The 14,070-nt window shown below is 42.6% G+C and overlaps 1 protein-coding gene across 8 annotated transcripts in view; it reads left to right on the forward strand.

The window, feature by feature from the left end:
- Nucleotides 1-14,070, forward strand: part of IQANK1 (IQ motif and ankyrin repeat containing 1) — a 441,637-nt gene that overhangs the window by 358,469 nt on the left and 69,098 nt on the right. For all 8 annotated transcript variants that reach the window (XM_085604654.1, XM_085604655.1, XM_085604657.1 and 5 more), the window contains 2 exons: nt 3,714-3,822; nt 10,480-10,576. In XM_085604654.1, coding sequence (XP_085460780.1) covers nt 3,714-3,822; nt 10,480-10,576 — 206 coding nt within the window. The remainder of the gene's footprint in view (nt 1-3,713; nt 3,823-10,479; nt 10,577-14,070) is intronic.

The following is a 14,070-nucleotide window of genomic DNA, read 5'->3' on the forward strand; positions in this document are numbered from 1 at the left end:
TGGCATCTCATATTGCTCCTGTATTCATTTATCCATGTTTTGACAAGTCTTGTTGTCATACCAATGTATTTTAAATTGGAAGGGTGACTAATTAGGTCAATGTAAATCTTTGTGTTACAGTTTGCATGTTTTAGTAGATGCCATTTCCCTTGTGGTCCCAGATGCACTTATTTTGTTGAGCTGGTAAACTAGCAGACATTATATTGTCCACAGGGTAGTGTCCCACAACAGGTGGGAAATACCAACTTGTTGTTATACTGCCCACTGGTGTTGATTTTTTCAGTCTTGTTTGTACTGAAAGGTCTCTCAGATTACCAATGCATTTAAATGTGAATACTGGCTTCTAAATAATCAGCCTCTGCTGGTGAGTATATTCCATTTGGTGATAATCTTTTTCACGTCATTAGATAGGGGAGTGAATGTAGTGACACATGTACATTTGGGTTGCTAATGTTTGATCTTAGGTTCTAGTAACGCCTCTCTGTAATTATTTTGCTCCCTCTTCTGAGCTATGAGGATTACCTTTTCTGGATAATCACAGTTTCTCCGTTTATCTGCCAAATCCTCTGCGCGAGACATCTCTACATTTCCTCCTAGTTCTAAGAAATTGACCAAAAGGAAGATTAGTTCTCAGTGTTCTTGGTTGGTGGCTCCCGAATAGTAGAAAGCTGTTACGGTCCATAGCTTTGTAGTAAGTTCTTGACTTTAGTCGCCTTCCTCAATAGATATCAATAAATCCAGGAAAGGAAGCTCCTTGTCTGATCTTGAAGCGGTAAATTTAAAAAATGGGTCTAGAGAATGAATCTATTTGGTGAACTCAGTTACCCCATTTCTTTCGCCTCTCCAGATTATCAGGATGTCATCAATAAACCTGCGCCACTGTTCAATTTCATTCCTAAATGGGCTTGTGTCTGTGAGTGTATACATCTCAAAATTATACACATATAAACAGGCCAGACTCGGGGTGAAAGTACTGCTCATTGAGGTTCCTTGGTTCTGTAGTTATAGTATTTTTTAGAATTGGAAGAAATTTTCCATTCATGCCAATGTTGCACACTCCATAATAAATTGAATAGGTGTGGCAGACCCTCAGTCACGTGATATCAACATCTCTTCTACTATTGTTAAGGTGTCATCCTGGGGAATCTTGGTGTACAGAGCTTCCATGTTAAGCGTTATTGGTAAGTCTGCTGTCTGTTCATTGTTGGTGGTTTCAGTCAGGTTTAATACATCTTTTGTAGCCTTCAGATGTGAAGTGCTCCCTACTATAGGTCTAAAAAAATAGTCACAGAATTTAGAGCTGGTTCAAGAATTGAACCAATCCCAGACACTATAGGTTTTCCCGGTAGTGCTCGTCTTTATTTGAGGGTTTTCAGAAGGGAATAAAACTACAGGATCAAGAAGTCCGCTTCCTTATTTGTAATCCATCCCAGTGTCTCAGACTCATTGAACATTGGCCGAATATGTCGATTGAATCTCGGAGTGGGGTCCTGCACGATGGGCTTGTAATACTTGGTGTCTCACTATTGTCATAGACATTCACAATTGTAATCCAAAGTGGAAAGTATAACAATAGGCCCTCCCTTGTCTGTGGGCTTGATTGTGATCAATTCATCTTCGGGAAGGGTCTTAATGGCTGCTCTCTCATTCCTTGTGAGGTTCTGCTATGATTGTTTACTGTCCAGTGTCTGGACGTCATTTATTACTGCTCGTTCAAAAAAGTGTTTCACATGATGGGCTCAAGTCGGGGGAGTAACCGTGGATGTGTTCCTCATGCCTGAGTCGGTTTTCTCTTGTATTGATGGTTTATCCGGAAACACATTCAAAGTCCTATTTTCCTGTACAAGCTAGCCAATTCACAGTTCAGTCTGAAAGGATCTTCCCAGGGGGTGTGGACAAAGTCCAGGCCTTTGTTAATTGCGCTTCTTTCAGCTTTAGATAGTGTTATATTTGATAGATTGACTATCAGTTGACTTGTCCATTTCCTTCCCTCGACTGCACGTCACTATATGTGGTTCTTCTGTATTCCTCTGTATGTGTTAGCCTTTTCCCTTTGTCATACCTCCGCCCCGGCCTCTTCCTAAAAATGCCTGGGCAAACAGAGTTTTTATTCATGGATGGAAGAACGGTGCCTGCGATTAATGCTGGAAAGGGATCGGTCCCATTAGGTAGCTGTAGAAACTTGGAGGTCCTTCTCCATTCATCATCGCTACTTCATCCATCAGAAATAGAACTGCCTGTGGCCATCTTCTTCTTATGGGCCGATGCACCCTCAGAGATGTTTGAATGAAAATTGTCTTCATAGTCTTCCTTAGTATAAGGGAATACCTTTTCACTACTAAATTTTGTATGTCCTTTCAAAGCTTCATAATCGTCTGTGGTGTTAGGAACTCCTTACTTTAGTTCATTTCTGCATTAATTTCTGCTAGGTGAGATTTAAACAGATTTGCTTGAACTGTGCTCTTTAGTGCATTTTTTTACACTAACCAACATTAGAACTCTACACATGTCTGGGAGTATAGTTTACCTAGCTGGAGATGGGTTTCCTTGTTACTTCTTCAGCTATCGTGTTCTCTCTTCGTTGTCTCAAAACACTGGGGGGAGGAGGGGTCACCACCTCCTTTGCCCTCCTTGAGGGGCACCTGATGCCCCTCAAGTCTCTGCATGGGAATTGTTGGTGGGGCTTGGGCCTGTGTCCCACAAAACCTGGCGCCTATGTCTCTTCCAAGTGGAGAAAGTGGATTGATTTAAATAGAGCTAGATGGAAGCAGAGGATTGGAAGTCTGGGAGTGGGCAGAGGCAGAGACAGAGGCAGACATTCCGAGGCTTCATAATCTTATGTGGGCCTGTTCCGTTAATATTCAGTATGCTAGGTTCAAAACAACCTAATTAATATGTTAGATTTATCACAGTAAAATCACTGGTTTCATGCCTCTGTACCAAATGCTGTGTTCCCCAGCTCCTGAAGCCAGGTGTTCTGTCCCACAGCCCTCGAAGCCAGTCACCTGGACAGTGCCCTGTAAAGTGTTCTGTCCCCCAACCCTCGAAGCCAGTCACCTGGACGGTGCCCTGTAAGGTATTCTGTCCCACAGCCCTCGAAGCCATTCACCTGTACGTTGCCTTCTAAGGTGTTGTGCCCCAGCCCTCAAAGCCACTCATCTGGATGGTGTCCTGTAAGGGGTTCTGTCCACCAGCCCTCAATATCAGTCACCTGGATGGTGCACTGTAAGGTGCTGTGCCCCCTAGCCCTGGAAGCCAGTAACCTGGAAGGTGTTCTGTAAGATGTTCTGTCCCCAGCCCATGAGGCTAGTCACCTGGATCATGAAGGTGTTCTGTCCTGCAGCCTTGAAGCCAGTCACCTGGATGGTTCCTGTAAGGAGCTCTAACCCCTAGCCCTCGTAGCCAGTCCTGTCACCTCGATGTTGCCCTGGAAGATCTTCCTGTGCTATGCCCCCCTGCCCCCGAAGCCAGTCATCTGGATGGTGCCCTGTAAGGTGCTTTGACCCACAGCCCTTGAGACCAGTCATTTGGATGGTGCGCTGTAAGGTGCTCTGACCCCACGTCTCGAGGCCAGTCACCTGGATGGTGTCCCATTAGGTTCTCTGTCCCCCAGCCCTCGAGGCCAGTTACCTGAATGATGTACTGTAAGTCGAGTCAGGGGTTTTCTCTACAGCCCTATGCAGCTGTGTCTAACGAAGCCTTCTCGTTGACAGGCAGTGCACGATGCAGAGTTTACCGTGGAGTCCCTCAGAGTGGCGGCAGGAAAAGCAGAAGGGAGGCTGACTGCAGCAAAGCTCAGATTGAGGGAACAGATGCAGGATGGTAGGTGCAAGGGTCTTGCAAACAAGTGTATTTTTGGTTTGAAGTAATATACAGCCCATCCGATTTAGCCGCTACTGCTTCACTCGATTTAATTTAGGATTGGTGCCCTTTTGTAAGTGGTGACAGGAATCCCTCTGCAAAACAAGATTCATGATCCCAGTAGCCATAGAGCTCCTTGTAAGATGACTTCTGTGAGCTATCAATAGGTGCTTGGGTGCTGTGGAAATTGAATCATGCATAAAAACAGCATACAGCATCAGCGTGACTCATGAGGAACTCTAACAAAGATTGCAGCAGAAGTCATACAATTCTTTCACATAAGTATTTTAGGCAGACTGCTATCATGTGTGTTCCAGAAAGAAAAATAACAGCAAAAGCTCCTTCTCTCAAATTCTTTGTAAGTCTGATTTTGGCGTCTTTGATAGAACAGAGCTCTACAATGGCCCATCGATATGGCAATGCAAATATTTTTTTTTAGAAACATGTTTCTTTTTCAGTTTTTGTTATTTAGTACTTGAGTATATAGTAGCCCCTCATCCAGAGCAATGCTATGCCCTTGCCATAGGTTTTTGCCCCCTTCCACTGAATACCTTGATTACCCTTGCCTCTCCCCTCTACAGAATATCCATTACCTCACCTACTGTCGCATTGATGCCTCAGACCCTACTGATTGAGTCTTCGTGAAACTTCCCCCCATTCACGTTACGAGGTAACTTCCATCCCACGTTCCTTTACATTACTTGCACTCCTCAGGGTTCTACTATTTACTCTCCTTCCTTTTCTTCTAATTTCTATAGAAGTACCTTTTGAATCGATTGTAACATTAGTCCTGATGATGACCTCAAGTTGAAGAGGTCGAAACGCCGTCGACCCCACAACACCAATAGCGGCATTGGAGAAGGGTCATTCTCTAATAATGAAATGATGCCTGTAATTGTTAATAGCTTCTAACTTATTTTGTTTGACCCACATTGTGTAATTATCCTGCGCCGCCTCACGTTGCTCCCGCACACTTGTGTCACTGCGCCGTTTTCACTCAACACCACACCTCCAGTGCTCACATGTTTGTTATGGTTACTGTCATTTAGTTGCGCTATGTACTTCTATCTACAAATAACAACCATTTACCCTCTCTTTGGTCTCCCTTGTTTCTTTGCCTGCTCGCCACGATTAATTCCTAACCTAACAGTCCCCCTACATGATTGACCGGTTGAGACATTGTCCTTTTTGCTACTTGCCATAGGTCAGGCTGCCAGTTAATCTGTTGCACATTTAGTGCTAAGAATTTGGGGGGGCCACGGTGCTGCACACTTTCTTTCTCTTTCCATCCCATCAGCTCCTTGTATGCCTGCTTACTGTTCACACCTCAGTTGTGAGGTTGTCCCGACCCACAAAAAGCTCCACCAAGACCTTTCTGGTGCAGCACTTGAGGAGCATCGCATCAGATAAGGCATGGCATGCTGCGATATACCAACAAGAAGCATGAAGGAGACTTCTTCCCCTTCCAATTCTGCGAGGTACTGGGTAAGTTCCTTGTTCAGTTCTGGGCACAAACGTGACAAGTTCTTTGTTTCTGAATCAGGTGAATGCAGTGTCACCCTAAGAATTTTGGGGCAAGACATATTTTGTGGGCCCCTGTAAGGGACAGTTTTTTTAGTTTATTAACTATTTTTAGGTCTCAGCTGGACATGTATATACTTTGTGGACTTTAGCCCTCTCATAGGCTTTTGCTGGCTCTATCACCGCTCTCATTATCTTTCTCCCCATTTGTCCAAGGCACCTATGTGTGCTTCCATCTTCCTGTGTTTAGCTGTCCCCGAGAACAGGGACCAAGTACTATAGTAATACACTAGTCACCATTTTAGCGTTTTTTGAGAACTACTTTTTTCTTTAATTTGGAGCACTTCAGAGGAACTCCGCTGTAAACAGGGCTGTAAATCTTGTTCTTATCTAACAGACGTTGTTTAAAAACATAACATCCAAAATCCGCTGGTTCAGACATACCCCACATCTGCTCCATGACTTACAGCTCAAGTTTGCAATTAATCGCTCCCTTATATTATCTGGGCCACTTTATACGGTTACTCCTTGTGCTTAGGCATATTCCTCATGGCACTTTAATTCAACCGGTAGCAGCCCAACATTTGTCTCCTAAATCGCAATCAATAAACCTAAATATCATTTGCTTTGCCTCTCTGTAATTGTGTATGTTTTTCAAATCCGCATGCTGCGCCTGCCCACAAGAATTACGTTTCCATAGCTATGTTCCCTTCCCTGGGGCTGCGCATGTACCACATTATCAGCAATCTAGTGCTTGGCTGGATTGATCACCGGACCAGACCAGCAGCTGTCCGGTTGTGCAGGGCTGCGTGCCAGCCACACATCTGAGCCGGAGAAGGAGGGAGGTGGCCATGTGGAAACTCAAGGCTAGGGCTGCTTGCTCACCTCTCATGCTAACAGTATCAAACTCGTTAAATACACCCCTCGGTTTAATACATTCAACTGAGGACGAGCTGTACACGATCCCTCCTCTGTCTATTTTTCACCTGTATTCTCTTTTTAGTCACCCGAGTTGCTTCCGCTTTTACTCCGATAATGGTTCAGAAGGAAATCGGGGCATACCAGGGGTGCTAATTGGTGGCCCTCTGTATACATCTCTTCCTGCATTAAATATATGTTCTCAGCAATGCCAGTCTCTTCAAAGAAGAAACACAGGATGCAAAGTAAGAAGAGGGGAATCACTTTCTGTTAGCAGTGTACACCAGAGAGTGCGGTCATTTCAGCAGTCTCACATACATTAAATACCAGATCTAAAAATACATCCTCTTAATATCATATTGCCTCACTTATGGATACCTACCCATACTTACACAGGCATACATCACTACCTCATCCCGCCCCTTGCTGTATTGTATTGTTCTGATTTGATTACATATTTTTACTAAGCATCTGCATCCAGGCTTTTTTATTGACTTGTCCATTCCTGTCCTTTTGTCTCTGAACAGCAGCGCCTATATGTGCCTGTAAACAAAAGACTACTGCCATTTTCTATCTGCGTGAGCACTGATACAAACAAAGGCTTCTTGGGTCTATAGATGTTTTGAAATAGTTGAAGAAGTGTAGACACACACCATAACTGTTACTAACAATGCGTTCCTGTGGACGACGTTGCAACAGTTCTGAAGAGGGCCTTTGGCATAAACAGTTAAGGGGTGTTTGCATAGGAGGCAAATGCCTTCTCCTCTGGACGTCTTGCCTGTGTTCTAAGAAGCATCAGTGAAGCGTAGCTAAAACGTTGGCTTCATGCAAATGAAAGCGTGATTTCAACAGGAATATCGGCATATTCCAACACATGCTATAAACACAGTGAGATGGCAGGATGGCTCAGCAAGTTTAATGGTCACTGTTAAAAGCAATAGTGATCGGAAGGTCAAGAGTTCAAACCTGAGGAAGGTCATCTGTGCATTCCATCCTTCTGAGGTCGGTAAATTCAGTACCACTAAATATTGGGTGACAGTTTAAAGGGCTTAGAAATGGTACAATTTTGCTACATAAAAACACCTTCTCATTATATCACTTAGGATTTGAAACAAAGGAACACTGGACCTTAAGAGTGATGAACAACAGGAAATAAAATTGTCATGTTGCATTTAACAGCATTACAACAAACAAATGATGGACGGAATGCTGACAATGCATACATTCTCCCCCAGTCAAGAGATCTGGGTTAAATCCATCGTTTTTTTGCCCACTACACCACCCCAGTTTAGACATGGCCATATGCAAATCAGTCTTGACCCTGTGCCTCATGGGAACAGTCCAGCCCGAACTGCCAAGCCATGTCAGAATTCCGTCCATCATTTGTTTGTTGTAACGCTTTTCGCCCTAAGTGGGATGGGTATTCCCAGACGTGGGACCCGTGCTCACTACGCCACTGGAGTCAAGCTATCCTGGCTGATGACAGCTGATAGCCAGAAACCGGTCCTAGGATGCATGATTCCGGTCCAGGGAAGACATGGCTTGGCAGTTCGGGCTGGACTGTTCCCATGAGGCACAGGGTCAAGACTGATTTGCATATGGCCATGTCTAAACTGGGGTGGTGTAGTGGGCAAAAGAACGATGGATTTAACCCAGATCTCTTGACTGGGGGAGAATGTCTGCATTGTCAGCATTCCGTCCATCATTTGTTTGTTGTAACGCTTTTCGCCCTAAGTGGGATGGGTATTCCCAGACGTGGGACCCGTGCTCACTACGCCACTGGAGTCAAGCTATCCTGGCTGATGACGGCTGATAGCCAGAAACCGGTCCTAGGATGCATGATTCCGGTCCAGGGAAGACATGGCTTGGCAGTTCGGGCTGGACTGTTCCCATGAGGCACAGGGTCAAGACTGATTTGCATATGGCCATGTCTAAACTGGGGTGGTGTAGTGGGCAAAAGAACGATGGATTTAACCCAGATCTCTTGACTGGGGGAGAATGTCTGCATTGTCAGCATTCCGTCCATCATTTGTTTGTTGTAACGCATTTAACAGCATGGCTGTATCCCATAAGGTGATGTTGAATGAAACATAATAATTGATTAAGTACAAATCTAGAACCCGGAATTGTGGACTGTTTAAAATTCTGGGTGGGATCTCTTAGGCGGCTTTCATCTATAAAGGTCGATCAAATCAGTTATCATTAAGTTGGATAACAGTAAACGTGTTAACTGACAGTGACGCTCCCCAGGATGAACTTGTATTATATAAATCTTGCATTTTTCCTTTAAATTCAGCATAGTAAGAGAACACTCTCACTCAACAATGAGTAAAATTCTGAAACAATCTGAGATGTAAACAGTTCTAATGAACATGTCTAGTTTGCTGCATGGAAGATAGCCAAGTACGTGTTTATTCTTTTTTATTAATTTATATGGTTCAAAAAAAGAAAATTATTTGCCTTTGGATCCCGTTCCGGTTGCCTGTTGCTTTGTAATGTATTCTGTGTCTGTATATAACTCACCCGGTTGAGGAAGGAGGTACTGGAGCTCAATGTTAATGCACAAAACTGCACTCCGCCAACGCTCAGTGGTAAGGGAACCCATATGTGAATGCCATCAGCCCCCATGCAGTACACAAACGCATTGACAACTCCAATAGCTCTTGCATTGCCGAGACGATTGGCTTTGCCAGTGCTTGTTTTTTTGTCTTTATTCACCTTGTTTACGTCCTGCTGTCAGCTCCAGGTCCCCATATTCCACTCTCCTATCCTATCAGGGGAATCGTGGTTTTACCATGCCTGGGAAGTTTATAGTAACCCTTCAGGTCTAACCTATTCTAGCCTGGGTTGCCAAGATCCAGGTCTGGTGTTATCATAGGATCTATAAACCAGTATCTCTCCGTAGCTCCATGCATTGTCCTAATGCGATCCCCCAATATACTACCTCTTTCCATGTAATCATAGGTTGCCATGCCATAAATCTTTTTGTGGCCATAACATGCCTGCCCATTTTTAAAATGTACATTGTAGATTCAAGCCACTCAAATTTGGTAGGTGGTGCCTTTGTTAACCATTTTCTAAAGATTGCTCTCCTAGCCAACAGTATGAGGTAGAACAACAACTTACTATTGCCATTGCTCAGCTTCTCGGTATAATCCATGCACCCCAAAATGATTAATCTAAGGCTTACCTTGATATCTACGCGGAGGATGCGATTATTGTCTTACCCACATCTTCCCAATATTGATGGATCATGGGGCACTCCATAAACATATGAATATCATCAACCTTTTCTAAGCTGCACTTCATACAATGCATAGAATCCTTTTCCCCAGCTTCAAAATCTTTTTAGGTGTCCAAAAACACCTTAGCGAGAGAAAAGATGGTTCCTTCTTAAATAGGCATGTTTTACAGTTCAGTTCAGTGTATCCATTGATACTTGTCATAATTCTTTGATCTGCGGCCTCAGCAAGTTTCTTCCCCATAGCGCCTCAGGCAATTCAAAGTCCCCATCCTGATGTCCAGTGTCAGTCAGTGCCACAGCAAAACCTCTTTCTTCCTAGGATTCACTTTTATCAATTGTTCTTCCAACTCATTACTGTTTCCACCCTTAGCGGTCAAAACCCAGGACCAGCTTTTTAATTGGAAAAACTTGAGTTCACACTTTGCAACTGTTTTTCTGCATGAAAAAAAGATCTTCCTTGCGGCGAAACACCTTTGCCTACACCTCCTCCAATTTTGAGGTAACCTGATTTGCTTTCCTCGAATACATTTCCTGCCTTTCCCAGGGTAGCGAGGAAAATGTTTGTGGGTGTTCCTAAACTTTAAGTTTATTGCTGCCATGGAAGGCATTCTCACCACATGTATGACTACCATACAAAAAGTATGTGGGAGTATATCTTTTTACTCACATTTGCGTTTTATGAATGTAAAAGCAGAAAAGATCACAAAGTGGCTGTACACTTGTTAAAGAAGGGTATTTGTGCATGAATGTTGAACTTAAACACACAATAGCTTTTTGAACCAGGCCATGATTCTTTCCATTTCCTGCTGGGGAGCCAGAACAGCCGATGAGCCTTTCAACTCTTAGAAAGGCTGTCTCATAGGGAGTCAACTGCCTATAATGTATCAGAGAGGAACCCAACACAGTTTCTTACAGATGTATCTCTGCATCTCCAGGTGCTGCTTCTGGCCTGCCAGGGCTGAAGTGTTCAATCCAGGAGCTTGATGAGGTACTGATTAAGGATGTGGGCAACAAGATACAGCAAGATGGACGGTAGGTTGCAAACAACTGAATGGCAGAGAATGTTACTGTGGTCTCATGTTGAACTTCCTCCTAAAGCATTTTTGTATATCTTTCACATGTTGTGCTATGTCATGTTGTCACTGTTGTGCTATGCAGTGCTATGTTATGCCATGTTGTGTTTTATTTTGTGTTATGTTAAGATTCTTTGGATAGATCTCCTCCTGCTTGGAAATTGTGGGCTTCATTTACTAAATTTTGACACACGGCAGCATAGCAAGCGTTACTGCAGCACTGCTGTGCGTCAAACTAAAAGGGCAGGAATGTGCTGCTTCTACACTCTACGGCACATTCCAGTCCTTCTCTCCTGCGCCGGTGCACAAACAGCAGCCGTGCGCCAACTCAGATACCCTTGTATCATGTTGCAAGCGTGCCTGCTTTGCGAGGATGATTGTTCTTGTGAAGGAAGGGACACCTTCTTGCACAAAAACAATGATTGATGGCATATTCCTTTTTCTATGCATGCTGCAGAATGCACCACTCATGTGCCTTCCCTGGGTAGGTGTAGGATTCTGATGGATTCCCAGCTTTACCCAACGTTGTAAATCTGGGAATGTGTCAGATTCCATGAATGTTGCGTGGGTACACCTACTGCAAAACCAATGGAACGCCTCTTTCACGCAGAGTAATGTGTGAAAAGGGCCCCTATTTGTAAGGCCATGGAAAATCATGCAGGGTGAATTTACGTGGCCTTGTAAATATGGGCAAGCCCATTGCGCTGCCTGTTCCTCAAAAAAAGTGATGCCCCGGTGGCGAAATGGGCTTGTAAATGAGGCCCTGGGTTTTTATGGTTAGCTCAGTTTATTGGGCAGTCTGTCAACCTTGGACTGGGTGCTTTATTTGCTCAACTTGTCCTTTTATGGCATGCCTTTTTCACAACTCTGTATGAGTGGTATTCATTTCTGTCTTAGCATGCTTATTTGTATTAACATAGTTTTAACTGTAAATCTCAGTAAATATTTAAAATCTCATTCCTATTTTAGTCAGAGGAACATTTTTATTTATCAGAAAATATAAACTATGGACCTGAAATGCTTGAACAGGGAAAAAATGTAATTCCATAGTCTTGATCTAATCGTGGTTCACAAAGCCAGAAATGTCTGTTTTACATTTCATCTATGAGTGAGGAAGTTTGTGTAATTTTTACTGTCGCAGATTTTTAATGGATGAGTAAATTAGTGTGTTCCTAGTGAAATGTCAGGCAATATGTTTGTGGTTATTGTCATTTTCAATATGTTGCACCACAAGTATTTGTACATTTGAACCTACACCCAAATAATAAAGGAGTGCATAATGTGTGAGCTACTAATTCGCACTGTTAGAAGTGTGTAATAAATTTCATGGAAAAATGTTTCCCTAAATAGGATTAAGAAATCCAAGTGATACCAATTTCACTAGTTTCCGTACTCTGTGTGTGTAATCTTGAAACTTGTGCCCTTTAATAGCGTGTGCCTATATGTTTTGTCACTCAACAACAAGTTGTAAATTTTTGACAGTGCCCAGGTATACACCAAAAAGCCTCAAATGCATGACTTAATTTGCATATATAGCCCTATATGCTCTATTTTATCATATAGAAAGCAACATGTACAGAAATACAGAGACTGTTTTTGTCTCTTTCTTAAATGAAATTAAAAAGGATTTTCTACCAAGAGGTTGAAAAAGAGCACAAATTGCCCATTGTGTGTGGTTGTGGCTGGGCACTCCTAGGTAAACGTTTTTACTTCAAATGTTACTTTAAGTCTGGCAGAATGGCTTTCTTTTGGTCTTGGCTCTCGCTGCAGAGTGATGCCCAAACTTTTTACCTTCACCTTCCTGTCTTCTGAACCAGCCTTTGTTGGCATTTAGGACTCTGCACACTTTATCATTGCTAACCAGTGCTAAAGTGCTTGTGCTCTCTCCCTTAAACAAGGTGCAATTGGCTTACACTCGATTGGCACATTTAATTTATCTGTAAATCCATAGTATAGTGGTACTACATGTAACCAGAGCCTATAAATGAAATGCTACTAGCGGGCATACTGCACTTATTGTGCCACCCACTCAAGTAGCCTATTAAACATGTCTCAGGCCCGCCATTTCGACCTGGCAAGATAAAACTTTTGCTGGGTCTAAACCTTCCTTTTTAATACATATTAGTCACCCCTGAGGGTAGGCCCTACACAGCCCGTAGGGCAGGATACAGTGTATTTAAAAAGTTGGCTATGTACTTTTAACTTTTACATGTCACTGCTGCCAGGCCTACTTCTCGCATAGGATAACATTTGGTTACCTTACTACATGTAATAAGTGATAACCTTCAATTGGGAGCAAGTAAGGAAGTAGAGTTTGGTGTCTAACGAATTGTAATTTAAAACTCTCTTTAAATGGTAACGTCGATTTTTAGACACAATTCTGAAAATGCCAGTTTTAGAAAGTTGAAAAGACAACTACCCAGATCAGTATCTGGGAATGTCCAGTGCAATACTATTAATACACTATCCAGTGTACGTAATATAATCCACATATAAAAAATTGTTATAAAACACTTTGTAATCATAAACAAACATAATCCAATGAATGTTCAATGAATCAATAACATGGAATCCAATGTTCAGATAATCCAAATTGCGAAGTTGATATCAATCTGTTTTATTTCTGATAAATGCAGAAGTGGTTGTTGGTTGTAACAGAAAATTCAGCTTGTAATCAGCAAAAACATCAAAGTTTCAAGTATCCCAATGCATTTCGGGCTCTTCCATATGAGCCCTTCGTCAGGGGAGTCTGTAAAAAGCGATAATAACCTTATTGTGACACATATATCATTATGACATACACTTGATTAACAACATGAAGCCTTTAGATGGCTGAACAAATATGGAGTGACAATCTCATTCGGTGAGAGAAAAAGATCAGAGAAGATTGAAAATAATCAGAAATCGAAAACCAAAACATAAATATATGTCACCCGAAACCGCGTTAAGTGATAAATGAGAGAAAATGGTGAAATAGTCCCCGTGAATACCATTGCGACACAGTAAAACCATAATGAGTGCAAAAGGCGCTTGTTACCTCTAATGTTTAAAGTGTATAAACTCTAAACAAAGATGGGAGCAACGTCAAACCGGCTGACTAGTCCTGAAGGGAAAAAATTATATAAAAATTGGTGTCGAAGGAGCTAATGCAGACAGAATGTTAAGGCTGAAATTGGGTACTGCGCTTACCAATAAATCAAAGTGAAAAACGCACACTCCAATATCTCTCAAAGGAAATCTAAAGCAATCTGAAAAAAACAGAAAAGAAATGCGGTGTTGAAACTTCCCAGAAATGGGGAATACAAACATTGATTAACTCTATAAATATGAAAGCAGCTATGAAACACCCAACTTTTACGGGACCATCATTTCTTGAAGGGGCTAACCTAAAGAAACCCACTCAGTAAAACAGGAAAAGCGCTACCGCCAGCAAGCGTTCTCATGTGATTGCTG

This window comes from Triturus cristatus, chromosome 5_1 (genome assembly GCF_964204655.1).
Source record: "Triturus cristatus chromosome 5_1, aTriCri1.1, whole genome shotgun sequence".
Classification (NCBI taxonomy): domain Eukaryota; kingdom Metazoa; phylum Chordata; class Amphibia; order Caudata; family Salamandridae; genus Triturus; species Triturus cristatus.